The 26,753-nt window shown below is 49.1% G+C and overlaps 1 protein-coding gene across 7 annotated transcripts in view; it reads left to right on the top strand.

Moving 5' to 3' along the window:
- Positions 1 to 26,753, top strand: part of Col6a3 (collagen type VI alpha 3 chain) — an 80,300-nt gene that overhangs the window by 25,835 nt on the left and 27,712 nt on the right. For 3 of the 7 annotated variants that reach the window (XM_037210091.1, XM_028880374.2, XM_028880375.2), the window contains 17 exons: positions 4,644 to 5,228; positions 7,345 to 7,944; positions 9,364 to 9,936; positions 11,536 to 12,138; positions 14,105 to 14,710; positions 16,175 to 16,789; positions 17,685 to 18,284; positions 18,887 to 19,224; positions 20,470 to 20,548; positions 21,612 to 21,760; positions 22,872 to 22,964; positions 23,484 to 23,537; positions 24,395 to 24,466; positions 25,109 to 25,135; positions 25,238 to 25,282; positions 25,436 to 25,489; positions 26,364 to 26,426. In XM_037210091.1, coding sequence (XP_037065986.1) covers positions 4,644 to 5,228; positions 7,345 to 7,944; positions 9,364 to 9,936; positions 11,536 to 12,138; positions 14,105 to 14,710; positions 16,175 to 16,789; positions 17,685 to 18,284; positions 18,887 to 19,224; positions 20,470 to 20,548; positions 21,612 to 21,760; positions 22,872 to 22,964; positions 23,484 to 23,537; positions 24,395 to 24,466; positions 25,109 to 25,135; positions 25,238 to 25,282; positions 25,436 to 25,489; positions 26,364 to 26,426 — 5,156 coding nt within the window. The remainder of the gene's footprint in view (positions 1 to 4,643; positions 5,229 to 7,344; positions 7,945 to 9,363; positions 9,937 to 11,535; positions 12,139 to 14,104; positions 14,711 to 16,174; positions 16,790 to 17,684; positions 18,285 to 18,886; positions 19,225 to 20,469; positions 20,549 to 21,611; positions 21,761 to 22,871; positions 22,965 to 23,483; positions 23,538 to 24,394; positions 24,467 to 25,108; positions 25,136 to 25,237; positions 25,283 to 25,435; positions 25,490 to 26,363; positions 26,427 to 26,753) is intronic. The other 4 variants (XM_037210090.1, XM_028880377.2, XM_037210092.1 and 1 more) reach the window with 3 other exon arrangements.

Raw genomic sequence — 26,753 nt, 5'->3', positions numbered from 1 at the left:
CTTAAACACTGGACATGTGGGGACACCAGAAAGGCTGGTGGTCTGCAGTGCATCACTCTCAGATGGTGTTGGTTTCATGACCCCAGACAGGCCAGCTGGAAACCACCCAGGAAGTGGTGACACACTCCCAAAGGCTTCATGATCCACAAGCACTCAGGTCACTTTCTGGTGTTACCTTCTCATAGGGATGCTCCCAGCTCAGTCCTGGAACACAAGACCCCGTTTCTCATTGTTCTTCAACAGAGTGTGGGCTCAGTGAAAATGAGCATGTGAACAAGGCTCATGGGAGACTCTGGCTAGCATCTACAGTCTGTGATTCCAATTTTTCTGTGTGGAAACACCTGTCTGTCTAGCTATGTTTGCAAGAAAGAGCCTGGATGGACCTGTGAAATGACTGTTGTCCTATTTACCCAAGGTATCCCTGGGATTCCTGGCTGGCTTTCCTTAGCAACAGGGTAACAGTGTTTTAAAATTAAATGTCTTGGTGAACATGCCATTATATGAAATTAACAGCAGGACCCTTTAAGTCTCAATGAAAAGCTTCCTCATTGGCTCATATGTGGGGTTGACCTCTGCTTCCCTAGACTTTGCTAATTGGCTGTTCTAACCAGAGTAAAAGTGGAAGAAAACTGATCATACTTCCTCAGATGGAGCTCTGGTGATAACGCAGTTGTGACAGAAAGCTCAGGGCCACGACATTGTCACCTGACTTTGGCACCAGAACTAGCCATATGCATAACATCTTTCCTGGGAAGGCTCTTAGTATCCCTGGGACCAGAGGCCAATCAGATTGCAGCTTGCTGTGCCCCCTTTCGCTTTCCTGCTCCTTCTGTTTCGATGGGGACAGGGTGCAGGGGGTTGAGGGGGAGGCCAGGAGCCTGAGCTGGATGCTCTGAGAGGAAACACTGAAGAAAGGGGACTCCAGGTCTGGCACCTGCTCCGCTGTGGTCTGAGCTGCAGCTGCGCATCAGACTGCCTTGCTATGGCTCTGGTAATTAGGGAAACAACGAAGGGGAAATTTCCAGTCCACTGAGCTTCTCCGAGTCTGCATACATGGGAAGCAAACCATTGCTCTGTTTTAGAAACAGAGTAAGTACCATGACTGCCTCTGGGAGATCTGGCTCTGGTCTCAGGTATCTTGTGATCCTGGCCCAATCTCACAATGTCTCTGGGCTCTGATTCCTTAAATTCCCACCAAAGAAGTTGTTCCAGGTGAAGATATTCTTGCTTCAAGAGAGGCTTTCTTTGACTTCTGTATTAAAATGGGTGGTGTGCTGCCCTTATGTTGGATTTTCTGTTGTTAACTGGCATTTTAGTTCCTTCCTCACAGACGTCACCGTGAGTCTCAGTGATGAACTCATAAATATTCAGTAGATATTCTTGAATATTTGATATGTGCCAGTAATTATGCCAAACATTGGGGATACAGGGTGGAGAAAGAGAGGTACAGTTGTTGGGTCTATAACATGTGAGTTGGTGACCACACAGCATTACATTTCTCAAGTGTGGCAAGCTACAAGGCCACCAAACGAGGCTGTGTTGGAGAGGATAGTGGACCCGTCTGCAAAGTTGTAGACGGAAATGGGCAGAGCACAGGAAGAGCAGAGAGAAAAGTGGTCTAGGCAAAGGGAGCAGCAGGCAGCCTGTCCTTACAACAAGAAGTGTGTCCTCCCTGAACCGACAGACAGACGGATGACAGCCCGGCTGGAGTGCTGGGCATGAGGAGCCCAGAGTCCACGCGACAGGCTGGAGCAGCAGCTGGCTTGGGGGAGGGAGAGTCAGTAGTTATTACAGATGTAGGTGGAGATCAGACCCTCCTTCGCCAGCGGAGGGAAACCGAGCAGAGAACAGATCACGAGGTGGTCCTTTTGCAGAACGGGGAGACCAGTTTCCTGGGAGCATCCCATTGTGGCATGCTGGCGCTGTCACCCATGTGTGCTGTGAGGTCTCCACTGTAGAACACAGACTTCCTGATGGCGCTGTTTCCCCCAGGAACACCCGTTTGCTTGGGTGACACAAGGGGAGCAGGGAAGAGGACCACAGAGACTTTGGCAGGAGGGGAAGTGAGGGCTGGTGGGTCAGAGAGCCCATGAGGGTAGCACAGGGTGGGGGTTGTGAGGCTGAGAGGGCTTGACCGGGGGAGGGGAAGGGTTGAAGGTCAGATTGAACTTGGTGGATGAAGAAGCAGGGGTGCCATTTGTCTGAAAGAGAAGAGGCAGGTGGCAGATCACGGGAGATCTCAGGGGTGTGCATACTCCGTAGTGTCTCTAGAAGGTCATAAGGTGACCCTAGAAGCAGGGGTGGGGTGGATGGGAGGACCCAGTTGTTGTGGGAGCTTCAGATGACTGGGTTCCCAAGTCCTTCAGAAGACTGGGAAGAGAGATGAGAGGATAGACTGGAGCTCTAAGGACCGGGGACAGGAGTAAACAGATGGGAAGGAGTAGGTCTTGAGAGGATTCGTTTGCAGATATTAATGGGGAGACTGAGGATGTCCTTTCCCAACTCCCAAGCTTTTGGAGGGAGAAAAGGGATCCTGGGTTGTCTTGTTGTGAGTCGCAGGAGTGAGTGCTGAAGAGGGCCATTCCTGGCTGAGATTAGCAGGACCTTCAAGGTCACTCCCTAAGAGATTATGACTCGTTAGAGCTCTGGGGGAGAGAAAACCTGGTCCTGTCAGGAAGCCTTGGTGCATCCTCGAGATGGATCCCTAACAGGAAGCCTGAGAATCATGCAGTTTAAGAACTGGGTGTGAGGTGTGAGATGGCCCATCATGCAGCCCCTCCTCCATTTCACAGAAGCGGGAGTCCAGAAGAAGACACTAGCCTGCAAAGATTAATCAGCTGACGACAGAAGCATGTGGCAAACATAGGAACCTGATCCTTCTTTGAGTGGCTTAGGACTTTTTTTCGGTGCTTATTAGATTTGCCTAAGCACCATTCCAGGGGTCTCTTCAAACACAAACCAAGTGACCTTGTCCGTAATCAAAGAGGACTTGTGTCATGGAAACTGGGAGCCCCGAGGGACACTGTAGAATCCACAAAGCTAAGTCCATGCTCTACCATTTCCATGTCCCCCATGTGTGGACATCTGTCCTTTCCATGGACCACTGGTAAAATGTATGGTGAGATGCTAAAACTTGGGAGGCGGCAAGTGTGACTCTTATCAGGTCACAACCTGTGCTTGGGAAGGGGCATGACACATCACAGGTGCCCATCCCATGGGCATTTGTCTACCAGTCTGCTGCATGAGAGATGCATGATAAACATGTGTGACACAGATGCGGAACATTATATGTGAAATACATGCATATATACACTGGTATAAACATTGCTCCCAGTGGTGTAAAGGTATGGGAAGTCCACTACACACATACACACTAAGTTTATCTGCAAAGACATTTTTACATTGCAATCAGAGACGCAACCCCAAGAGACTGCACGTTCTAAACTGAAGGAGGAAAGAGATCCCTGAATGGATGGTCACAATCCTGTTTGTGGCCTAGGGTGGAGGGGTAGGTGATCCATACACAGTTGCACCAGCAGGTAACTGGGCACATGCACTAAAAGTGCTCATGCATGAACACCCCCCTCCTGGCAGAATTCAGATTTGTCTCCTTTTGGTGCAAAGAGTGCTGGAGGAGGTGCAGGCATACTAAAGCCATGCCTTATGGCAGCGCCGATGACCCTGACACCGTATTCCCAGCCTCTGCTCCCTGGGACTAGGAATGAGCTGTGTTTTAGAATACATCATGAGAGGTGTTTCAGTCCTTAGGAAGCTCTTTCTTGCCTTTATTTCCAACTTTCCTTCTTCTGCTGGGTATTAAAAAAAATTGGCTTGTCATACCTGACGTCTGTTACAAGGGATACCCGGGGGCCTTTTTTTAAATATGCCTACTCCAGCTCAGCTCAGCTAGTATCTTTACAGTCTAGGAGCAGCCTGAGACATCAGGAATGGGCACTGAGTCTGGCAGAGACCTCGTCCCCATCCCTCGGGTAGGTTGGACACATTCTGAGACAGTGCTGAGTGAAGTCACTGCCAGCGGAGTTCTGTCCAAGGTGCTCGTTTTTTGTGGTTTATCTAAGTCACTCAGGCCATGGCATGTCAGGCCATGGCATGTCACCATTCCCACCCTGGGCTGTGAAGTGAAAACCTATGGCTACCCTTGGTGGGGTGGAGACTGGTTTCTTCTCCCAAAATTTATGAAAAGGTAAACATTTGTTTTTGCCTGCTGAAGGAAGCCACGTAAGATATAACCAAAGAAAAAGGGGAGGGAGTGCCCATTCTTTACCTGATTTTGCATTTGTCGGTATGTGGATTTGAAATCAGGCTAGGGATACAAAGAGCTTTCTGAGCAGACCCGGGATTTTCTCATCCAAACTTTCAAACTATGCTTGTAGCGGTGAAGAGCCAACTACCTCTTTAGTGGTGGTGTGTGAAGCTAAAAGTAACTCTCTTTTTCTGAAGCTATTTCTTCATCACATGGCAAGTAGGCAGGGTTGGAAGGGAGCCCATCACTGTATGTGACACTTCCCCCTGTGACACTGGTCAGAGCGAGAGCTTTCCTGTGCACAGAGGGCTTCAGAGTGTCGCTGTGGAACCTGATCACTGAGGCCATTCTATTCACCTTTTGTTGTTGCTATCTACAGTCATGGAAGTCAACAAGAGGGACATAGTCTTCCTGGTGGATGGTTCCTCCAGCCTGGGGCAGTCCAACTTCAATGCCATCCGAGACTTCATTACCAAAGTCATCCAGAGGCTGGAAATCGGACAAGACCTGGTTCAGGTGTCAGTGGCTCAGTATGCAGATACTGTCAAGCCCGAGTTCTATTTAAATTCCCACTCCACCAGAAGGGACGCCATAACTGCTGTACGGAAGATGAAGCCCCTGGAAGGCTCAGTCCTGTACACGGGCTCAGCTCTGGACTTTGTTCGAAACAACCTATTTACTAGCTCAGTTGGCCATAGGGCAGCTGAGGGGGTTCCTAAGCTCCTGGTGCTGATCACGGGTGGTAAGTCCCTCGATGAGGTCAGCCAGCCAGCCCAGGAGCTGAAGCGGGGCAGCATCATGGCCTTTGCCATCGGCAGCAGGGCAGCTGATGAGGACGAGCTGAAAGAGATCGCTTTCGACTCCTCCCTGGTCTTCACTCCTGCTGACTTCCGCCCTTCTTCTTTGCTAAGCATGCTACCCAATCTGCTGGCGCCCCTCAGGACTCTCACTGGAACCACAGAAGGTATGGTAGCTGTGGTCTATACATACAGGAGGGGGCTGGCAGGCAGAACCTTTGAGAAATGTCCAGTGACATACTGATGTTTAATGGACAGGCCACTGTTTCGTGGCGAAAACAACCACAGCAAACTATTTATTTAAGGTTTAATTTTTTTTGCAGGGTTGAAACTGTAGAGTTGAAAATGTCACTCTGTAAATGCATGTAATTTAAACTGCAGCATCACAAGGCCACCTGCCTGTTCTTCTGGCCACAGAAGTCACTCTAAGTTCTATGACAGGCATCCCTTCTGTTTTTATTAGTGACCCTTTCTAGAAACCTCCCCTGAGTCAAGGACCTTCCTTTTCTGAGCTGACAGTATCTCTACTCACAGAAGATGTAGCACCCTCAGCTTTTTAACCCCTCTTTTCTCTCTGTATAAGGGATTCCCTTCAACAGGAAACCATACTGACAGATGGGTGTAAAGACCAAACACATGGTCCTTCCGCGCCCTCATTTAATATGATTGACAGTGCAGAGCTATTCCTAAACACACTATAAAGCTCTCAGCCTGTGAACTGGGCAAACACAAACCTCCATCTGTAATGAAGAGAAGATGAATATCCTGGAATCCAGCTTGCCCTCCTCACAGACCTCACACTGAAGGATTACTACATAGTGCATGAACCTACTGCATGGGTGCCTGCTTGCTCCTCAGATATCTGGTCTTCAGAGCTCTCAAATTCTCTCTCTCTCTCTCTCTCTCTCTCTCTCTCTCTCTCTCTCTCTCTCTCTCTCTCTCTCCACTCCCCCCCCAAATCCACTCTTTTATAGCCAGAGTTAAATTTGATGAATGAACAGAGGATCCAGTTAGTCTGAGTTAAGTAGTAAGTTCTACATGTGTCCTTCAGTACACACAGGGGATGGTCAATTCCCTCTACCCACGGATACAGAAATCCATAGATGCTCAAGTCCCTAGGTTTAGATATTGAAATGCTCAAGTATAAATCGTATACATAGTAACAAATCTGATTGCTAGCATTATAGCCACTCAGAAGTGCTGTCAAGGGGCAGACTTGTATTCTGTACACTTTTTTTCAAATACTCTTGAGCCTTGGTTGAATCCCCAGATTTGAGCCCACAGATAAACTTTTCTTCATGCAATTAATTTCGGCCTAACACAGGATATAATATCTTTGCATTTTACTGTCACCTGACTTCCCTGGTATCTGTGACAAGGTACATGACCAAAACAAGGCATTGGAGGAAGGGTTAATTGTGGCTCACAGTTTGAGGGTGCCACCCTCTATGGGGAGGGGGCCATGGCAGCAGAAGCTTCAGAGTCAAGAAGCACAGAGAGATGGATCCTGCTGCTCAGTTGAACTTTCTCCTTTGGACTCTGCCCAGGACCCACAGAATGAGTACATTGTCCCACCTCAACGACCCTAGAAAAAACTCCCTTACAGACATGCGCAGAAGTTTGCCTCCTAGGCAATGTTTAGAGTCTGCTAAGTTGACATTGTTTAACTATCACATCTAGGATCCTGCCACATCCTTGGAGGATCTGCCCTACTGGTCACTACTGAAATGACCCTTAATAAGACAGCAGAACAATAGAGAGAGGCAGGGGGATGAGGACTCCCATCAGAGGACCACATCCTTTGATTGGCAGGTAGTCTTAAGGAAGGTGTGTTCCTAGGGCCGTGTGGGCTGAGGTTCCCTGAGCTTTGGGTGGAAAGAGTCCTCTTTGTGCAGTCAGGTGACTCCCAGAGGGTTCACCCAGCGTGGGTGACCATCCTGTGACTAGGGGTCTGGAGATGAGGCAAACCTTATGGAATTCAGTTCCAGGGAGGGCACGCTGTTTCAGGAACCTGGTGATTTTGTTGATTGTACACATTCTAACCCTAGTGCTTTGTCTGTCTGTGAGCAATCTCGGTTTTGTACACTTGGCTATCGGCGTACCTCACAAGCTCCAGCCACCACGGGAGGAAAATATGCAGCCGCTTGCCATATTTTACCAGATGACACGCTCTGCCACGCTGACTTCCTCTGTGTTCTGAGTGTGCCATGTGTGCTCTCGTGGGCACACATGGGAAGCCCTCTCAGGGGTGTGTCTCACTGTGTTCTCTGTGCTTCACCGCAGTTCACGTAAACAAACGGGATATCATCTTCCTTTTGGATGGATCCGACAACGTTGGAAAAAACAATTTTCCTTATGTGCGTGACTTTGTAACCAACCTAGTTAACAGCCTCGATGTTGGAAGTGACAATATCCGTGTTGGCTTAGTGCAATTTAGCGACACCCCAGTCACGGAGTTCTCTCTAGACACTTACCAGACCAAGTCAGAGATGCTTGCTCACCTGAGGCGCTTGCAGCTCAAGGGGGGCGCGGGCCTGAACACAGGCTCTGCCTTGAGCTATGTTCGTGCCAATCACTTCACAGAGGCGGGCGGCAGCAGGACCCAGGAACGTGTGCCTCGGTTGCTGCTCCTGCTCATGGCGGGGCCTTCTGAGGACGCCTATTTGCAAGCTGCCAACGCCCTGGTGCGCGAGGGCGTGCTGACCTTCTGTGTGGGGGCCAGCCGGGCGGATAAGGCTGAGCTAGAACACATTGCCTTTAATCCAAGCCTGGTGTATCTCATGGATGATTTCAGCTCGCTGCCGGCTTTGCCTCAACAGCTGATTCAGCCCCTAACCACATATGTTAGTGGAGGTGTACAGGAAGTTCCACTAACCCAGCCAGGTAAATCTCCCTCCAGTGTCCCCTCCCCCGCTTCCTGGAAGCAGTGGTCAATGAAAGCCCAGAGCCTGTGACATGAGGAAGGATGGTGGGTTCATTTTGGTTGGACTGGCTGAAGACACTGCCCTAACAAATTTAGACTCCAAGTGTCGAACATCCAGCTATGACCTGTTCATGTGGTCTCAGATTTGTTCGGAAGCTGAACAAGGTGAACATTCTAGACCAGTGGTTCTCCACTTTCTTAAAATGTCATGACCCTTTAATGCAGGTCCTCATGTTGTGGTGACCCCACCAACCACAAAAATTATTTCATTGCTACTTCATAACTGTAATTTTGCTACTGTTGTGAATCATAATGTAAGTATCTGATATGCACGGTGGTCTTAGGTGACCCATCACATGGGTCACGACCCACAGATCGAGAACCACTGGTCTAGAGTGACAATCCATGAGAAAGTTGGGAAAGGGGAAAGAAAGGAGGGGGGAGGGAAGGAGGAAAATGGGAAGGAGACACAGAGAGAAGAAGAGAGAGACTGATTGACTCTATTAGATAATTATGCCTTGGCATCCTTTAAAATTCAAATCCTTCCTTTGTGTGGCATTCTACATTCAGACTCTGCCATGTGTCAAAAGTTATCTGTACATCTTCACGCAACAGTGAGTCTGTGTTACTCTTACTGTGGCAGATTATTATGACCCTCAGAGACGGATACACAAGACCCACCAGTTTTCCACCTCCACCCAGACGGGTAGCAAGCCTGAGCCAACGGCTGCCTCACTGAAGTAGTTCTCAGAACAGTTTGAGATGACATTTTTACATGGTGTGGTACGGCCCTCTTTTGGCCATCACTCATGTTTTCTGTGGTTTCCGTTTGGGGAGATTGGAAATGTTAGCAGAGATTTGAACCCTGCCCCCAAATCATTGACAGTATTTTGGGTCTTGACTCTTTACCTTAAAGTTACTGAAAACATGATTGAGTGGGAACAGATCCCTGTCAGCCCAGGTGTCCATGGGAAGTTAGTCTGCAACCAGTCTCTGTCATAGGAAATGGAGGTCAGTTTTCAGCAGAAGTATAGAGAGAAACAGAGTTTGGGTGGTTTTATTTGTAACGGCATGAAAACACTGGGCTGTTCTCAGTGGTCTAACTGCGAGAACAGGACAGGCAGGCTTTCCAGCAGCTTGCTTTGTCAAGAATGTCTTGGGGGTGGGCTTGTAGAACGGCCAGCCCAGGGCTGTTTCTTTAAAAAAATTGTGCTGCCCTGGAACAGCGGAGGCCACGGCAGGGTCTTCATTCTCTTCTCTAGCTGATATGGTGATGTCAGATGAATCTGGTGAACTCCCACATCATGTGGTGGTCCTCGGCAGGATCCACCTGGTGTCAGGGTCTCTTGGCTGACTGTGTCCATCTGCTTTCCTTGTAGAGGGCAAGCGGGACATTCTTTTCCTCTTTGATGGCTCCGCCAATGTCGTGGGCCAGTTCCCTGCTATCCGAGACTTTCTCTACAAGATCATTGAGGAACTGGATGTGAAGCCGGACGGGACCCGAGTAGCGATAGCTCAGTTCAGTGATGACGTCAGGCTGGAGTCACGCTTCAGTGAGCACCAGAGTAAGGCTGAAATCCTGAATCTTGTGAAAAGGATGAAGATAAAGACGGGTAAAGCCCTCAACCTGGGCTACGCCCTGGACTATGCACAGAGTGATATCTTTGTGAGGTCGGCTGGCAGCCGCATTGAGGATAACGTGCAGCAGTTCCTGGTGCTGCTGGTTGCCGGTAGGTCAACAGATGCTGTGGCCGGGCCAGCAAGCTCCCTGAAGCAGAGAGGCGTGATACCTTTCATCTTTCAAGCCAAGAACGCTAATCCGGATGAGCTGGAGCAGATCGTGCCATCCCCTGCGTTCATCCTGACTGCAGAATCGCTTCCGAAGATTGGGGACCTCCAGCCACAGATTGTGAGCCTTCTGAAAGCTGCCCAGAGTGTAGGGCCTGTATCAGGTATGGCACATCCATGTGGGCTCCCCCTGCGGCCCAGTCTCTAGCTTTAGAACTTTAGCAGAGGCTGTTGGCTCTAGGTTCTCAGATGAAGCCCTACCAGGGCATACAGAGAACATGGAAATTGCAGGCCATTTCCAGGGGAACAAAATGTCTTTCATTTTCTAACTTGTGTCTTGGAAGGATATGGGTGAATACCTTTTAAAGGCACTAGACTATTTCATATAAGATGCATTAAAGAGGTTTAGATAACAATATTTTGTCTTTAAAAATTCCTATCTGATAATAAAGCCATCTATCATGGCTGTGTTGTAGCTAAAATAGCCTTCATCTTGACATCAAGTGTCAAGTGATATGCTTTATGTGGAATATCACTGATGCAAGTCCTTCAGTTACATTCATTAAAAACTAAAGATATTAGAGGAGGTAGATGAATTCAATTCCATCATGAAAGCTGCATTTAAATTTCTGACTGAATTCACACTCCCTTAAGTTGGTATTTAACCACTCTTCCTTGCATGATAAAATGAATGTATACATAATATATATACACATATATGTGTATATATTTCTCTCATGATATCATGAGAGAAATGGGTTGTCTCCCAGGCCCTCCAGCTAGAAGGCAGCTTGCCCTGCTGATAGAATGAACACACACACACACACACAACACTACAAATATATATTACGATCACATCTATACACACACCGATCATATATTCCTTTTGATTGAAACTGAGTCTCTAGATCCTCTTTTCTGATAAAGGGAGTCTCTCAAGGTTGGTTTGGGGCGATCTGTGACATTGACATAGAGGTCACATTCATTTCTTCCACTGATTCTCTCGTGCCTTGAACCTTTGAAGTCTTAAGATTTGCAAAGTGCCTGGCTCTCCATGTTCCCAGCCATTTCCTGGAGTTTACCTTTCAAAGTTAGCAGTTCCTGATTGGTTGAGGTACATAACCCAGCTGGCCTGGAACTTGCTCTGCAGATCAGGTTAGCCCCAAATTCACAGAGATCCTTCTGCCTCTGTCTCTTGAGTCCTGGCATAAAGGTCACCACACCTGGCCTTGCAATTCTGTCCACATTTAAGAAAGTTCAAACAAAGGGCCTTCTCTTTCCCACACATTCATTTTCCACTGCTGCCCCAATGCCTTACCACACACACCATGGCTTGCAACAGAAGGAATTCCTTCCTGACAATTTTTCTAGGTCAAGTATCAGAATCCATCCTCCCCCAGCTAAAGTCAAGGTGTTGGTAGGGCAGGCTGCCTTCTAGTTGGAGGGCCTGGGAGAGGGCCCATTTCTTTCCCTTTTCCAGAGTCCAGAAGTCATTCAGATTCTCTGGCTCATGGCCTCTTCTCCATCCTCCAGATGTGCGCCCTAGTCCCGTCCCCCTTCCTGTAATGATGTTGTGCCTGTTGGGGGGAATCCACACCCTTCCTCCCTAACTTGTTACTTAATCACCTCTGCAAAGTCTTCTTCACAGACAGAGGATTTGGGGTTGGACCTTCCTGGGGGGCGGTTATGCCACCCAACACGGTGGTATATAGCTGTTGTGTCCAGTCCTGTGTGAGTCACCAGGTGCTTCTCTCCAATTTCAGGTGAAAAGGATGTGGTGTTCCTGATCGATGGCTCGGAGGGTGTCCGAAGTGGCTTCCCCCTGCTAAAGGAGTTTGTGCAGAGAGTAGTGGAGAGCCTGGATGTGGGTCCTGACCGGGTGCGGGTAGCCCTGGTACAGTACAGCGATCGGACCAGACCTGAATTCTACCTGAATTCCCACATGGACCAGCAGGGTGTCATCAATGCCGTCCGCAGGTTGACACTCCTGGGTGGCCCAATCCCCAACACAGGGGCGGCGCTGGACTTCGTGTTGAGGAATATCCTGACCAGTTCCACAGGGAGCAGGATAGCAGAAGGTGTCCCCCAGCTCCTGATCGTGCTCACAGCCGAGCGGTCAGGGGATGATGTAAGAGGCCCCTCGGCGGTCCTGAAGCAGGGCGGGGCTGTGCCCATTGGCATCGGCATCGGGAACGCTGACATCTCTGAGATGCAGACCATCTCCTTCATCCCGGACTTCGCTGTGGCCATTCCCAGCTTCCGGGAGCTTGGGACGGTCCAGCAAGTGGTCTCCGAGAGGGTGATCCAGCTTAACCGTGAGGAGCTGAGCAATTTGAAACCAGTGATTTTGCCATTGCCGAGCGCAGGTGAGGGGTTGGGGTGGGATTATTAAAGCTTCTCTTCCCCATAATCACCTTGGCTACTTGCTTGGACTGTGTGCAAAGCATTTTCAGTCTTGTTTCCCCTGCCACATAGAGTGTAGAGCTGTATGAAAAGCTAGGAGCTTTATTTATTTATTTATTTATTTATTTATTTGAGGTATCAAATAGAGAAGCTAAGATTCTTGTTTGTGGCCAAATTAAAGCACCGAAGAGGGCATGCACGCGGCATAAATCCAGGCTCTACAGAGGAGCCTGAGGGAGACCCTTGCTGAGTGTCCAGCCTAAGTGGCACCTTTGGAAGCAGTAGCCTTCTGCTATCAGGAGGAGCCTGACCACGGATGCCCTGCTCTGTCCAGAGGGGTAGAGTCTCCCCTCTGTTTGTATCTATAGCACCAATGTGTGACATTTGCTTAGGACTGAGAGGTGTCCCAACTGTGGAGAGGCCATGCCGTTCTGTGCACAATAACCCTGAACGAGGTCTAAGAAGGAAAGAGGCCAAGAGGCACCCATCCTTAGCACGTGTTGGCCCAGGGCCTGTGCATCCTGGGCACTGAGGCAGGGTGGTCACAGGACAGCAAGGGGCAGAAGTGGCCTTGTGTTTTCATGATGTGGAGAGAGGGGAATGAGGGGTCAGGGAAGGAAGATGAGGTAATGGCATGCGACAGAAATTTGGAGGCAGGATTTGCCTCCTGTGTGCCCTGAGGATCAGCTTTTCCTTGGTGTTCAGGTGAGAGCCATGTGCTCTGTGCACTTACATGGAATGTTCGAAGATGTTCACACTCATATACATTTGAGGAATCTCTCTCTCTCTCTCTCTCTCTCTCTCTCTCTCTCTCTCTCTCTTTCTCTCTCTCTTTCGCATAGCAGGGGAATGCAGCCATTTCTGAACTCTGTTGCAGCACAGGAGTATCTGTCAGGGTGTACCTCGAGGCCCTAGGGTGCTTGTGTGCCTGGGTGTGTGTGTGCGTTTGTGCGCGCGCGCGCGTGTGTGTGTGTGTGTGTGTGTGTGTGTGTGTGTGTGTGTGTGCAGAGTCTCTCTCTTGTGAAACCAGACCTACGCTTCCACAAGCTTGGTTCCTGTTTCATTCACTCCCCCCCACATCAGTGACCACTCTGTATGCTCCCCCTTTCTTTCCATCTTGTGTCCCCCACTTCTCTCTCCCCATGCCTCACTCTCAACTTCAGACCTTGAGTCTCATTTCGTAGAGAAATTACAAGTAACTTGAAGAGAATGCTCAGAACAGAAGCTCTGCTTGGTCCCTCCCAGTGATGGTTCCACACTTCACACTTCAGAGTGATCTTTCCCCGCCCCCCTCCCCTGGGATGGCCCATCTCTGCCTTCTACCCTTCTCTTTGTCCCTGCTCAGTTTACCCCCTTCACATCTCACTCACTGTGCCCCCATCACGGCGTTCTCCACGGTGCTGGATGATTCCTCTTATGGTAGATGTGTGTTGCTCGGGACAGCTCTCTCAGTACCCCACTGCCCTCCAGCACCTTCACCTTTGGAAGACTTAGGTGTGCACTGTGCAGGGTCTCTCCTGCCCTCTCACAACCACACCAACCCATTGCTCACCCTCACCTCCTCACACTCCTCAGAGTGCATTCTCTTCTGAGTCCCCCACCTGGCAGAACCAGTGCCTCTTCCCAGCACCCTCGTAGGGGGCCTGTGGGCAGTTCTTGCCACAGTTGATGCCCCTGGTGTAGGTACAGCTCTTTGGCTTCTGCCTCCCTCGGGCTCTGCCTTCCAAGTCTCTTGCTGGTTTCTCTTTCATCTGACATTTAGATGTGAAAACACACAGGAATGGCTCTTTGGTCTTCTTACTGTAGAGCCTGGTGCTAAGATCTCTTGCCCACTGGGCACAGATTTGATGACAGACTAGGAGATGGCTCACTAGTGCTTGAGGTCTGACATCCTTGAAGCTGAAGGCCATAATGCTGTCTACTTTACAGGTGCTAGCAGCAAGAAGGACGTGGTCTTTCTCATCGATGGATCCCAAAATGCCAGCCCGGAGTTCCAGCACATCCGCACCCTGATTGAGAGGCTGGTTGAGTTCCTGGACATAGGCTTTGACACCACCCGGGTAGCAGTCATCCAGTTCAGTGAGGACCCCAAGATGGAGTTTCCTCTGAATGCTCACTTCAGCAAGGATGAAGTGCAGAATGCTGTGCGCCGGCTGAGGCCCAAGGGCGGGAGGCAGGTCTACATCGGCAATGCCCTGGAGTACGTGCTCAAGAACATCTTCCAGAGGCCGCTGGGGAGCCGGATAGAAGAGGGTGTCCCGCAGTTCCTGGTCCTCATTTCATCGTCGAAGTCCGATGACGAGGTAGACGACTCAGCAGTGGAGCTTAAGCAGTTTGGCGTGGCCCCTCTGACCATAGCCAGGCACACAAACCAGGAGGAGCTGGTGAAGATCTCCCTGAGCCCCGAGTACGTGTTCTCAGTGAGCACCTTCAGGGAGCTGCCCAGACTGGAGCAGAAACTGCTGACACCCATCACCACTCTAACCTCCCAGCAGATCCAGCAGATCCTGACCAGTACTCGCTATCCTCCTGCAGGTAAGACCCGTGGAGGCAGGCTGCTCTCCTAACATAATATTTTTAAAATAAAATTTTCATACTCGTATATATTGTAGGCACCCCCATATCTCTTTACCCCCTTTTCTTACTTCCCCCTCTTTGTTTCCCTTTGGTCCCGGGGGTGTTGTGCTCAGCAGGGAACCCCAAGACTGTGACCCAGGCCAGTTCCCCAGTTTTCCTCTTTCTTAGTGAATGACCTCACTTCATAATCAGCTCAACATTTCACTTTGTAGTATTGCACTGGAAAAGCCTGGAATTGAGGCAAAAACCAGGCCGAAATTCACTGAGAGGCAACCTATTAGTTTAGTTGAAGGATAGCTGAGAGACATCTGGAATTCCAACAGGAGAATGTGGCTCATCTTTCCCAAGATATTTTGATTAATTTTATACAAGTTGAAATATTCAAAATTCTTGGGACCAGAATTGCTTCAGATTTTGGATTTATCTCTTTTTTGGAATATTTGCACATTCATCATGAGCTAACATGGGCATTGGACCCAAGCCTGGACAGGAAATTACTTCTGTTTCTCATAAATCTAATGCAACAGTCTTCAGGTAATTTCATTCAATTAAAAAAAAAGCCCAGCATGAAGTAAAACTTTGCAGTATAGAGTTTTCCACTAGTTAAAAACCTCATCCTGGAGAGAAGAGAAAATAATAGTAAAAAGAAAAAAATTGAATGCTATAGGTTCATTAAAATGCAATTTAACAAGATTCAAGGAATATAAGAAAGCCAATGTCTGGGGACAGTTGACATGACTCTTGGCATGCAGCATTGCATTGTGGGAACCCTTCCCCCACGGATGGAGGCAGAGCAGCAGCAAATGCTGAAGATCCACGTGGGACTCATCTTAGTGGTGTTCACTGTGGACAAGTGGTCACAGTTGACCTCAGGTGTCTCCTCCCTCCTTTCATGTGACAAAGATGTGGGCCTCGGTGGTCACAGTCTCTTTGGTGGTTCCTGTTCATGATTCATGATTTTCTGTTGCTATGGTAACATGGGATTAGTTTCTCAACAATCCCCATAGGTTTAAAATTAGTAGTAACCCAAGCCACAAGGCCAAAATCAAAATAAAGTTGACTTAGAGAAAGTTTTGGATGACTTAAAATATTTGAAGAAGTAGTTATTACCTGCATTTAGAATGTCATTTTTTTTTGTTAAAAAGTGTGTGTGTGTGTGTGTAGGTCAGAGGACAAGTTTTGAGAGTGGTTGCTCTTCTGTGGGATCTTGAACTCAGATCATCAGGCATGCTGGCAAGCACCATTAACCTGGAAAACACATCTGTCAAGGCTTAAGTCTCAAAAGCCCAACACGTGTTAGATTATAACTTCAGTGTTGGGTCACACTAGGTGTGACAAACACAAGCGCCAGAAGCTGAGGTAGTGAGAAAGGCCGAGCGGGAATGCACAGGCACTGAACTCCACTTTTTCTTCTGTCTGCAGTGATTGAAAGTGATGCCGCCGACATTGTCTTCCTGATTGACAGCTCCGATGCCGTCAAGCCTGAAGGCATCGCTTATATCCGAGACTTTGTGAGCAAGATTGTTCAAAAATTCAACATTGGCCCCAGTCAAAAGAGGATTGCGGTCGTGCAGTTCAGCAATGATGTCTTCCCTGAGTTCTACCTGAAGACCCACAGGTCACAGGCTCCTGTGCTTGAAGCTATACGGCGTCTGAGGTTCAAAGGAGGGTCTCCCCTGAACACTGGCAAAGCCCTGGAGTTTGTGGCAAGAAACCTCTTTGTGAAGTCTGCTGGGAGCCGGATAGAAGATGGAGTGCCTCAACACCTGGTGTTAATCCTGGGTGGGAAGTCCCAGGATGATGTGGCTAGGCATGCCCAAATCATAAGCTCATCAGGGATCACGAGTATAGGGATAGGTGACCGAAACATCGATAGAGTCGACTTGCAAACCATCATCAATGACCCCAGACTGGTCTTCACGGTTCGGGAATTCAGAGAGCTGCCCAATATAGAAGAGAGGGTCATGTTTGCATTTGGACCATCTGGGGCTACTCCTCGGCCTCCTGGTGTAGACATATTTTCTCCCTCAAGGCCAGGTAGGAGCTGTTTGATGCTTGATTGCAGAATATGGTGTCAACTGTTTTAAATGAAATGATAACTAGCTTTCTTTGCAATAATATTGTCAGGGTTGTGTCTACAGATATTAGAAATTAAATACTGGGGAAATAGTTCATTTGAAATTGTAGAGGGAAACATGTCCCCCAAAGCATATGGTCATCAGCCCTCCATCTTTCCTGAAGTTAACCACAGAGCTGCTGAAGGCTTGATGTAGTTGTCTTGGAGGATCACATTCATTGGCTGGAGTCAGCCAATGCCCACTGCACACAGATTTGAAGTCAGGTCATCTCTCATGGTGGGTTACCTATTGTGATCTAGGCACACTTCCTTCTTTGGACCAATATGATCACCATGACTGTCCTACTTATGGCAGCCTCTCCATGTCTAAGTTCTTACCCTTGAGATTCTAATCCAACCCCTCCAGACCCCTTTGCCTTGCTTCTCTTCTGGGCGATGGTCTTTCAGACACTCAGTGTACTCAAGCAGGGGCAGTTTTCCTGAGGGATCCACGGTCCCTCTTTATTTTTTAACTGTCTCCTTCTGAGCTGGGTGGGCACATCCTGTGTTCCTCACACTGTCTCCAATCTCCCATTTTGGCATTTCTGGAAGCATAAGTGTAAGTGGTCAGATAATCAGGTCTGGTTTGCTGAGTTCTTATGCCTCCTTTCCCTTTTATTTGGGTGACTTGCCATTTATCTTCCAGTTCTTAGTGTACTGTCTGCAGGATGGGTCTAGAGGGGCATGGAACAGAGTGCAAGCTCTCCTGACAGACGAAGTAGTAGACGTCTTAGTTATTTTGATTTGTGTTGTGTGTGTTCACATTCTGAGTTTGGAGGCCCGAGCTCCCCTCATCTCCCTTGTACTCACTTGTAGAGAAGAAAAAGGCCGACATCGTGTTCCTGTTGGATGGGTCCATCAATTTCAGGAGGGACAGTTTCCAGGAAGTACTCCGTTTTGTATCTGAAATTGTGGACACCGTCTATGAAGATGGCGATTCCATCAGAGTGGGGCTGGTCCAGTACAACTCAGACCCGACGGATGAATTCTTCCTGCGGGACTATTCCACCAAAAGGCAGATTATTGAAGCCATCAACAAAGTGGTCTACAAGGGAGGGAGGCATGCCAACACCAAGGTGGGCCTGGAGCACCTGCGGCTGAATCACTTCGTGCCTGACGCTGGCAGCCGCCTGAATGAGCGCGTCCCTCAGATCGCCTTCGTGATCACAGGAGGGAAGTCAGTGGAGGATGCTCAGGAAGTGAGCCTGGCCCTCACCCAGAAAGGGGTCAAGGTGTTTACTGTGGGCGTGAGAAACATTGACTCTGAGGAGGTGGGGAGGATAGCCTCCAACAGCGCCACGGCCTTCCGGGTGAGCAGCGTACAGGAGCTGTCGGAACTCAGTGAGACCGTTCTGGAGACTCTGCATGACGCGATGCACGAAACCCTCTGCCCTGGTGTGACAGACGTTTCCAAAGGTAATCGTCACGTGCACAACTTCACTCTTCCTGCTGGCACTGAGTGTCCCTAGTGCTGTCCTGTGGGTTCCCCAGGTTCATGGTTGCTTTGGACATTTATTTATGACCCTGTGCTCACCTACCCACTGTTCTAGAAGGTTCTCTCAGGATAAGAGTCAAAGCCTTATCAGCTTCACTTTTTCTCCCACTATTTAATTCCCCAGATAGTTTAGGCTCACTTATTTTTAAAAATGTATTTTTGTGTGACACAGCTTGCTTTGGAGCCTGAATTGGAACTCATAAAACTCCTGGGTGGGCTGGTGCTAGGGTTATGGGTCTGCCTCTCATTTGCAGTTATATGTTTATTGGATCAGTTGCCTGGGTTGGGACATTTGTGTTCTACAGTACTTTCAATTTAAAACACCAACTTGAGAGAGACTTAAATACCAAATGTACATCATTGTGACTAAATAGCCAACCCCTCCCCTCCACCAAGAGCAAACATATTCAAATGGCCCAGAGTTTTGTTTCCTGACAGTGAGAGGGAGTCAGAACTAGTTGCTTCTCTGAGTTCCCACGTGCAAGACCTCATTTTGCTGTCTACCTGCGTCTCTCCTTGCCAGCCTGTAATCTGGAAGTCATCCTGGGGTTTGATGGATCTCGAGATCAGAATGTATTTGTGAGTCAGAAGGGACTCGAGTCCAAGGTGGACACCATCTTGAATCGAATCAGCCAGATGCAAAGGATCAGCTGCAGCGGCAACCAGCTGCCCACTGTGCGGGTGTCGGTGGCGGCCAACACGCCCTCCGGGCCCGTGGAGGCCTTTGACTTTGCCGAGTACCAGCCGGAGCTGTTTGAGAAGTTTCGCAACATGCGAAGCCAGCACCCATACATCCTCACAGCTGACACCCTGAAGCTGTACCAGAACAAATTCAGGCAGTCCTCACCCGACAGTGTGAAGGTGAGTGGCCCAGGGCTGGGAGTTCCGTGTGCAGCAGCAACTCTGGCTTCTGGAAACTCACCCTGAGTGTTGGGCCGTGTATCACAGTGGGTGGGACAGGGTTGTTAGCGCCTGTGAGGAGAGTTCCTCTCTTATGGACTGACCGTAATTCCCTGTGTCTTCTTTGTCTTGTTAGAGCCCTTTAAGCCCCCAATGTCCTAGAAATTAGTAATTCAGCTGGGAAGAGTAGGATTTGTGATGGACCCACTTTTAATTATAGTCTTGTTAAAGATAGGCTGTCTGTTTGTATTCTCTCTCTGTACACACACACATCATACACACATGCTCAAACACACACATCAAACCATATACATACCCCCACACCACACATACACATAGCACACATACTCACCACATTGCACATACACACAACACACACATATACCATACCACACATAATACAAACACTCACCACATTACAAACACACATAACACACTCACACACATACACACACTATATCACACATACACATAACACACTCACCATACTACACACACACACACATACACCACTGCACATTATTAACACAACACATCACACACACACACACACACACACACACACACACACACACACACACTATGTGCACTCATGCTGTATTTGTTTGCCAAGACTGCCAAACAAAATACCACAGGCACAGTGCCTTAAACCACAAGAATTTCTTTCTCACAATGTTGGAGGCTGGTAGGCTCGTTCTCTGAAGCCTCTCAGCTTGACTTGTAAATGGCAGCCTTCTCCTTGGGTCCTCACAGGGGTCATGCCTCTGGCTGCTTGTGGCTCAATCGGCTCCTCCTAGGAGGTCACCAGTCAGACTAGATTAGGGGCTACCCAGCAGTCTCACTCAGCTTAGCTGTTTCTTTAAGATCCTGTCTGCAAAAGCAGTCACATTTTAAGGTACCATAAATCAGAATTTCAACACAGTTTAGTCCAGCACGTGCGCGCACACACACACACACACACACACACACACACACACACACACGCACGCATGCACGCACGCACGCACTCACGCACGCACGCACACACGCACATGAGCACACACACACGTATCATGTTACGCATTGATAGCACAGTGCCCTTGACCTTGGCCTATAGTCCCCTCGGCTGTAGATGCGGAATTTGAACTCACCATCCCCTCAGTTCCCTTCCGACTGTCTGTCATGCTCTCTGGCAGTAGGGTGAGCCTTGACTCCTGTTGCTTATAGGTAGTCATTCACTTCACGGATGGAGCCGATGGCGACCTGGCTGACTTACACAGAGCATCGGAGGAACTCCGGCAAGAAGGTGGGTGCCAGGCTTCCTCAGTGTGAGAAGTGAGCCCTCCCCACTGTCCAGGGCAGACCTGCCACTTTGCTGGGTCTGGCAATGGAGTCCTGGGGTGTGGGCCACCAGAGGCTCTAGCCCTGCCTCTGGGCCCTTCTTTCCCTGCTTGGGCTATAACATAGAGTACTAAAGTTACTTTTGAGCAAGGGATAGCTTTAGTGCCAGGTCCTAGCCCTGCTTCAGAGACACATTTACCAGGGGACTATCCAGAATTAGTGAGGCTTTTGCAAAAGGACTCAAGTATTAGTTCACTCAAGGCCATCACATACGCTAAGGATGGCAGGAGATGACTAGAAAGCTGCCACACTATCAGTTTCCAGTTCTCCCAGCTTCATAGTTAAACCGCTAACTATAACACAACCAATGTTCATCCCTTAAATTAATATACACATAACTAATGTGAAATAAATCACATAAGTTCTTATCAAGCAGACCTGCCCATGACTGGATGGGCAGCCTTGCTTGGTCAGGTGAGCTTTGGAACATCCCGCTGTTGACGATGAAGCAGTTGCCGAAGCCAGAGGCTCTAGAGCAGTGGTTCTCAACCTTCCTAATGCTGCGACCCTTTAATACAGTTCCTCATGATATGGTGACCCCCACCATAGAATTATTTTCATTGTTACCTCATACCTATAATTTTGCTATTGTTATGAATTGTAATATAATTATCTAATATGCAGGATATCTGATACGTGATCCCCAAAAGGGTCACGACCCACAGGTTGAGAGTCACTGCTCTAGAAGATGTTAAGGAAGCAGAGCTATTCAAGCATACTTTCTTTTTAAAAAGTTTTGATTGATTGATTGATTGATTGACTGATTGTGTGTGTATGTGTGTGTGTGTGTGTGACCATCATGTGTGGTACTTGTATTCACTCTCCGCCCCCCCCCAAAAATGTAAATTGAACAACACCCCTCCCCCCAAAAAATTGGATAACTGAGCAAAACCAGAGTCAGGAAAAATGACATCTGGCTCTCTAATGCCTAGGCGAGGTGTATTAATTAAATGGTTCTTTTCTTGCAGGTGTCCGAGCCCTGATCCTGGTGGGCCTTGAACGCGTGGCCAACCTGGAGCGGCTGACGCAGCAGCTGGAGTTTGGGCGGGGCTTCATGTACGACAGGCCCCTGAGGCTCAACTTGCTTGACTTGGATTATGAGCTGGCAGAGCAGCTTGTGAGTCTTTGTTTCTCTTAGAGTTTTGCACACACACTAATTTAGGTTTTTGGCGTCTCAAGACAGCAAAGCCGGATGACTTGATGGCCCGGTGACTGGGGGAAGGGTATTTGGGTGTGTCATTGAATTCACTTGAGACCTGTTTTATTGCTGTATGAGACCTGGATATGGCATCTGCCTTATCTGCATGATGGAATCACGACTATACAGGGAAAGAGAGAGGGAGACCACTCCCTGGTGGGAGAGTCCTCTCCTTGCCTCCTCTTCTGAGCTCCTCTCTCAGTGGGAGCAGTTGCCCCCTGGGATGGGGAGTGGGGGCGGGGAGTGGGGCCAGTGATTCTCAGATAGGGACTAGTGCTGTAGGAGTGGGAGGGACCAGCTCTGCCCCTTCTTCTTCTCCACTTCTCTCTGTCACACAAAATTAGGCTGTTTTTATTGGGTAGAAGCAGGTTCAGCCTAGAACAGGGCAGAAAAATACTGCAGGGAGCTCATGGCCTAGGGCATGCGTGATCAGCTAGTTCAGTGCATGGCAATGTAAACACATCGGGATGTGTAAGGTCAGGGGATGGGTGGGGGAGGGACGCAGAGGGGCTGGTGGTGGTAGAGACACTGGTGACCACATTGTGGTGGTTGTGGCTCAGAGGCCAGGTTCCCACATGCTGCCCACCCTCCAGGGACTCCACCAGGCAAGTACTGATTGCCACGAGTCTGACCACGGCTCAGAGGAAGGCAGGCCATGAATTTCTCATTTTGAATCTTCTTTGACCTCAGCCAGCTCTAAAGTATTTGTCGGATTTTACAATTGAGGTTTAGACAGGTGGAGGTTATACTGAATAAATACAAACCTTGAATATCTGTATTGGAAATTTCTGGAAACCTGGTCTAGTCTGGGACAGCGTGGATAAGAATTACCATAGTTGGTTGCTCTTTTCTCTTCCAGCAATGGCATCCCACCCTATGCCAAGAGCTGAGCCCTCGGCAGTAGCCGGCTTTGAGGAAGTGGCTTTAGGTCTCTCCATCGCGTGTGCCACAGATTGAGACCATTACCAGCCCCTTGGTGGCTTCCTGTTTTCTCTTCTTTATTTTTCTTTTTTTTTTTTTTTCTTGGCAGGACAACATTGCCGAGAAAGCTTGCTGCGGGGTTCCATGCAAGTGCTCTGGAGAGAGAGGAGACAGAGGACCCATCGGCAGCATCGGGCCAAAGGTAGACACTTGGGCTCGTCACACCTCAGGCTAGACTGCAGGCCCCGACAATCTTAGCTGAGTGACTTCTCCAATATCGTGTATGGACACGAGAGGGAGAAGAGCCCCAGTGCTATTGCCAGTTCTGGCCTCCGGCCGGTATCCCCAGGGTGTGTCTTGCTGGTGACAGAGAAGGCCCAAGCACCTGCCACCTTCCCCTCCTCCTGCTCTTGGACATCTGGATTTGTCACTTCATAAACCAATGGGAAAACCCGTGCAAATCCACTGGCAGCCTCACGATGTGGGTCAGTGGGTCCCTTAGCGTTTGCCTTGAGGGGGTGCCACCAGCTCTCTTGGTAAAGGAAGAGCCTGAACGATCCTGATGGAAAGGTTTATCACTGAATAGCAGCACTCGGTTCTGGCCAACGCCTACTGCCTTACTGCCCCGCTGAGTTTCAGAACAGCCCCACCCAGTGGAGGGACTGATGAGGTGCTTTATACAGAACACAGGTGACATGAGGACTCATGTGCTTTATTTCAGGGTATCTCCGGGGAAGACGGCTACCGAGGCTATCCTGGTGACGAAGGTGGACCGGTGAGTAGAAGCTACCCTTTCCCTCAAGTTTTTACTGCCTCTAGTTCTTCCCAAGTGGGGGCCGAACAGTGGAGTTTGTCATCTGTCTGGCGGCCAGGGCCCTTCTCATTAGGAGAAAAAATGATTTCCTAACCTAGTTAACCGTTTTCCTTGCATTTCCATGCTATGAGCAATGAGGTTCTTTGAACGTCATAATTGTGGATGTGACATGCAGGTGGGGACTTGATCTGTTTCAGAGTGGAGAAAGGTTAGGCAGGGGGCCTCCAAGCATGGTGTGCCCAGTGTCCACTTTAAGTGAATATGAGCAGAAATTAGTGTAAGCACTCCTAATCCCAGGTTCTGAGAGGCTGAGGCAGGGGGGTGAGGGGCAGCCTGAGCTATTATGTAGCAAGACTTTGACAAGTCTGAGAGGCGTTGGGACCCTAGAACAAGGCCCATCTCTGGGATATGGGATGGCGGGGCTCCCGGGAGAGTAAGAGACCTCCAGGTGTCCCGCTTAGATAAGGGAGTCAGTGTTGACTCTGTTGTCATGGAACAGCTGGGAACCATGACAACACAGAGGAATGGTCAGGGGAGAGAACTTCTATGGGACCCAGCACCCATACTGGGTGTCAGGGTCACTGACATTCAGCCAGTCAGGCAGTAGCCCCTGGGTGCTGCTACCATCCCAGAGTTTATTCCCCGCATAAAGTTGTGAGTTCTTGCTCAGCCAGGAGCTAGGGGACTGGGGATGTTGGCACACATAGCCTGGTTCCAGTGACACCCTCTCCATGCTGCATGCCATTCTCTGAGACCGAGTTAGAAGAGCCACCAGACAAGGGACGCCAGCGTGCAACATGCCTTTGTTTTCTTTGCAGGGTGAGCGAGGTCCACCTGGTGTGAATGGTACACAAGGTTTCCAGGGCTGCCCAGGCCAGAGAGGAGTCAAGGTACAGTATGGATCCGGGGCGTAGGAGAGGCAGGAACGTGCATGCAGGGAGGATCCGACCTCTCTGTGTGCCTTGGGGAGGGAGGGTTGCGGGCCCGGGTTTCTCCATACTTAGTGCCCAGTAGCCAGGGTCTCTTACTGAGGGTAGCTCTGCAGTGGGTGGGTCAGGAGTCCAGAGCAGAGGCTATGGCTGGAAAGCAGCCTGAGCAGAGAAATAGTTTCCTGTGGAAACATTAAGCAGCCAGGAGCCAGTCACGAGGTGCCACAGGCTGGCTGGGAGGAGCCAGGGGAAGAGGTGCAGCCATGACTTGCATGGGATTCCAGGGGCGGCTGCTTGCTGACATGGAGAGCAGAGTGGAAGGGGAGGGGCCAGCTTACTGCCAGCTATGAAGCTGCTCTTCTGTCTTCGGATTTACCTCTCCGTTCCAGAGATGAAGACCACCCAAGTGTTCACCTCCAGGCACATTCACTTTATAGCACCTCACTTGGTGGTGAGAGAGGAAGCCAGAATACATGTTTAATGTGGAACCCTCAGAGCCAGGGCCTTTCAGACACAGGCCGGGGTGGGGGAGCATCTTTTGGCATCTGTCCTGAGGGACTGGCCCTGATTCACTCATGTTTCCTTTGTTCCCTTACCTTCCAGGGTTCTCGAGGATTCCCAGGAGAGAAGGTACTAAAGTTTGTTTGCTTTAATGCGAATGCCCCCAGTACATTCTTATTTTCCCTTGCTGGGATAACTCATTCCACTCACTGTCTGTGTCTCTCTTCTCAGGGTGAACTGGGAGAAATTGGCTTGGATGGTCTGGATGGTGAAGAGGTGGGTGACTTTACTTCCCAAGTTCCAACTGCTTCTATTCCTGAGGTCCCAGTTACCAGCAGCTGAGTCTGGAGGAGCTGGCACATCGCGTGACCAGCAGCTGAGTCTGGAGGAGCTGTCACATCGCGTGACCCACTCTCATTGTCTTTACAGGGAGACAAGGGGTTACCGGGTTCATCTGGAGAACAGGGGAGTCCTGGAAGAAGGGTAGGTGTCCCTTTATCTCACTGTTCCCAGGGGCAGGGGAAGATATAAGACCGTCTCCAGGGACCAGTTAATATTCTTTCCATGGGTTTGTGTGTAGATGTATGAGTGATGTCCCCTCTCAGCTGTTACACCCTATATGCTATTTCCTTGTTTGAAAGCATGTTCTACAGGGTGGAGACAGCGTTTGTTCTGCTATAAATGGATTCCCAATGCCTGGCACTGAGTGGCTCCCCAGGAACCATTTGTGGACTAGCCAAACACATCAGAAATGTTTTGATGTGATTTGGGAGCTGAAGAGATGGCTCAGTGGTTAAAAACATACACTAATCTTACAAAGGACCCCAGTTCAGTTCCTAGCACTCAGCTTGGATGTTTCATCACTGCTCGTAACTTCCTCTCCAGGGGATATGATGCCCCCTTCTGGCCTCTGCAGACACTGCACTTGGGTCCACATACACACAGACACATATACATACTTGAAAAGAAAATTTATTTTAGAAAAGAAGTGGTTTTTTCCCCCAGCTTCATGCTAAGTGGGAAATGGCAATAGGTGTTATCATGAGACTTACAAAAGGGGGAATGTAATTTTGATGAATGATCTAGAGTTCTAATATATGTCATGAAGGTTATAATTAATAAACACTGCTGTATTAAGATTCCAGTCAGAATAGGAGACATCAGCTGCTTTGATCACAGAAACAAAGCAATTGAGTGGGATAATAGATACAATCGTTTTCCTCACCATAGCAACCATCCCACACCTGTATATAACACACAGCATCATATTATAAATCTCAAACACTCGATAAAATACCTGTCAAAAGATTCCACTGGAAATGTCTAGTTTTTCACTTCCTATGTGTGACTGATTTAGGGCGACAAAGGACCCAAAGGAGAGAAGGGAGAGAGAGGAGACGTTGGCATTCGCGGTGACCCGGTAAGGAAGATCCTCTCTTGTGGATTTCATGGGGGGAGGCTATGGGAGAAGAAAGGAGTGGCTTACGTTTAAAATGTGCTGATAAAATATGAAATTTATCCTTTCAATTTGGGGGGGGGGTCCAGTGGAGTTGATTTGTTTCCAGTACAACAAACGTTTGCATGCCACTTGGTAGATGTGTGTCTGGGAATGCCCTCTGGGACACTTTGCACTCGCCTTAAAAAGTGAACCTATGCAGCTCTCTGTAGTTCGTGGTTTGGAAACCCTTTAAGCCAAAGGCCACTGCTGAGATGGCCTGTTCTGCAGGTCACCTGCCTTGGTGGTAGA

This window comes from Peromyscus leucopus, chromosome 13, assembly GCF_004664715.2.
Source record: "Peromyscus leucopus breed LL Stock chromosome 13, UCI_PerLeu_2.1, whole genome shotgun sequence".
NCBI lineage: Eukaryota > Metazoa > Chordata > Mammalia > Rodentia > Cricetidae > Peromyscus > Peromyscus leucopus.
This window is presented reverse-complemented; position numbering and strand designations above follow the sequence as displayed.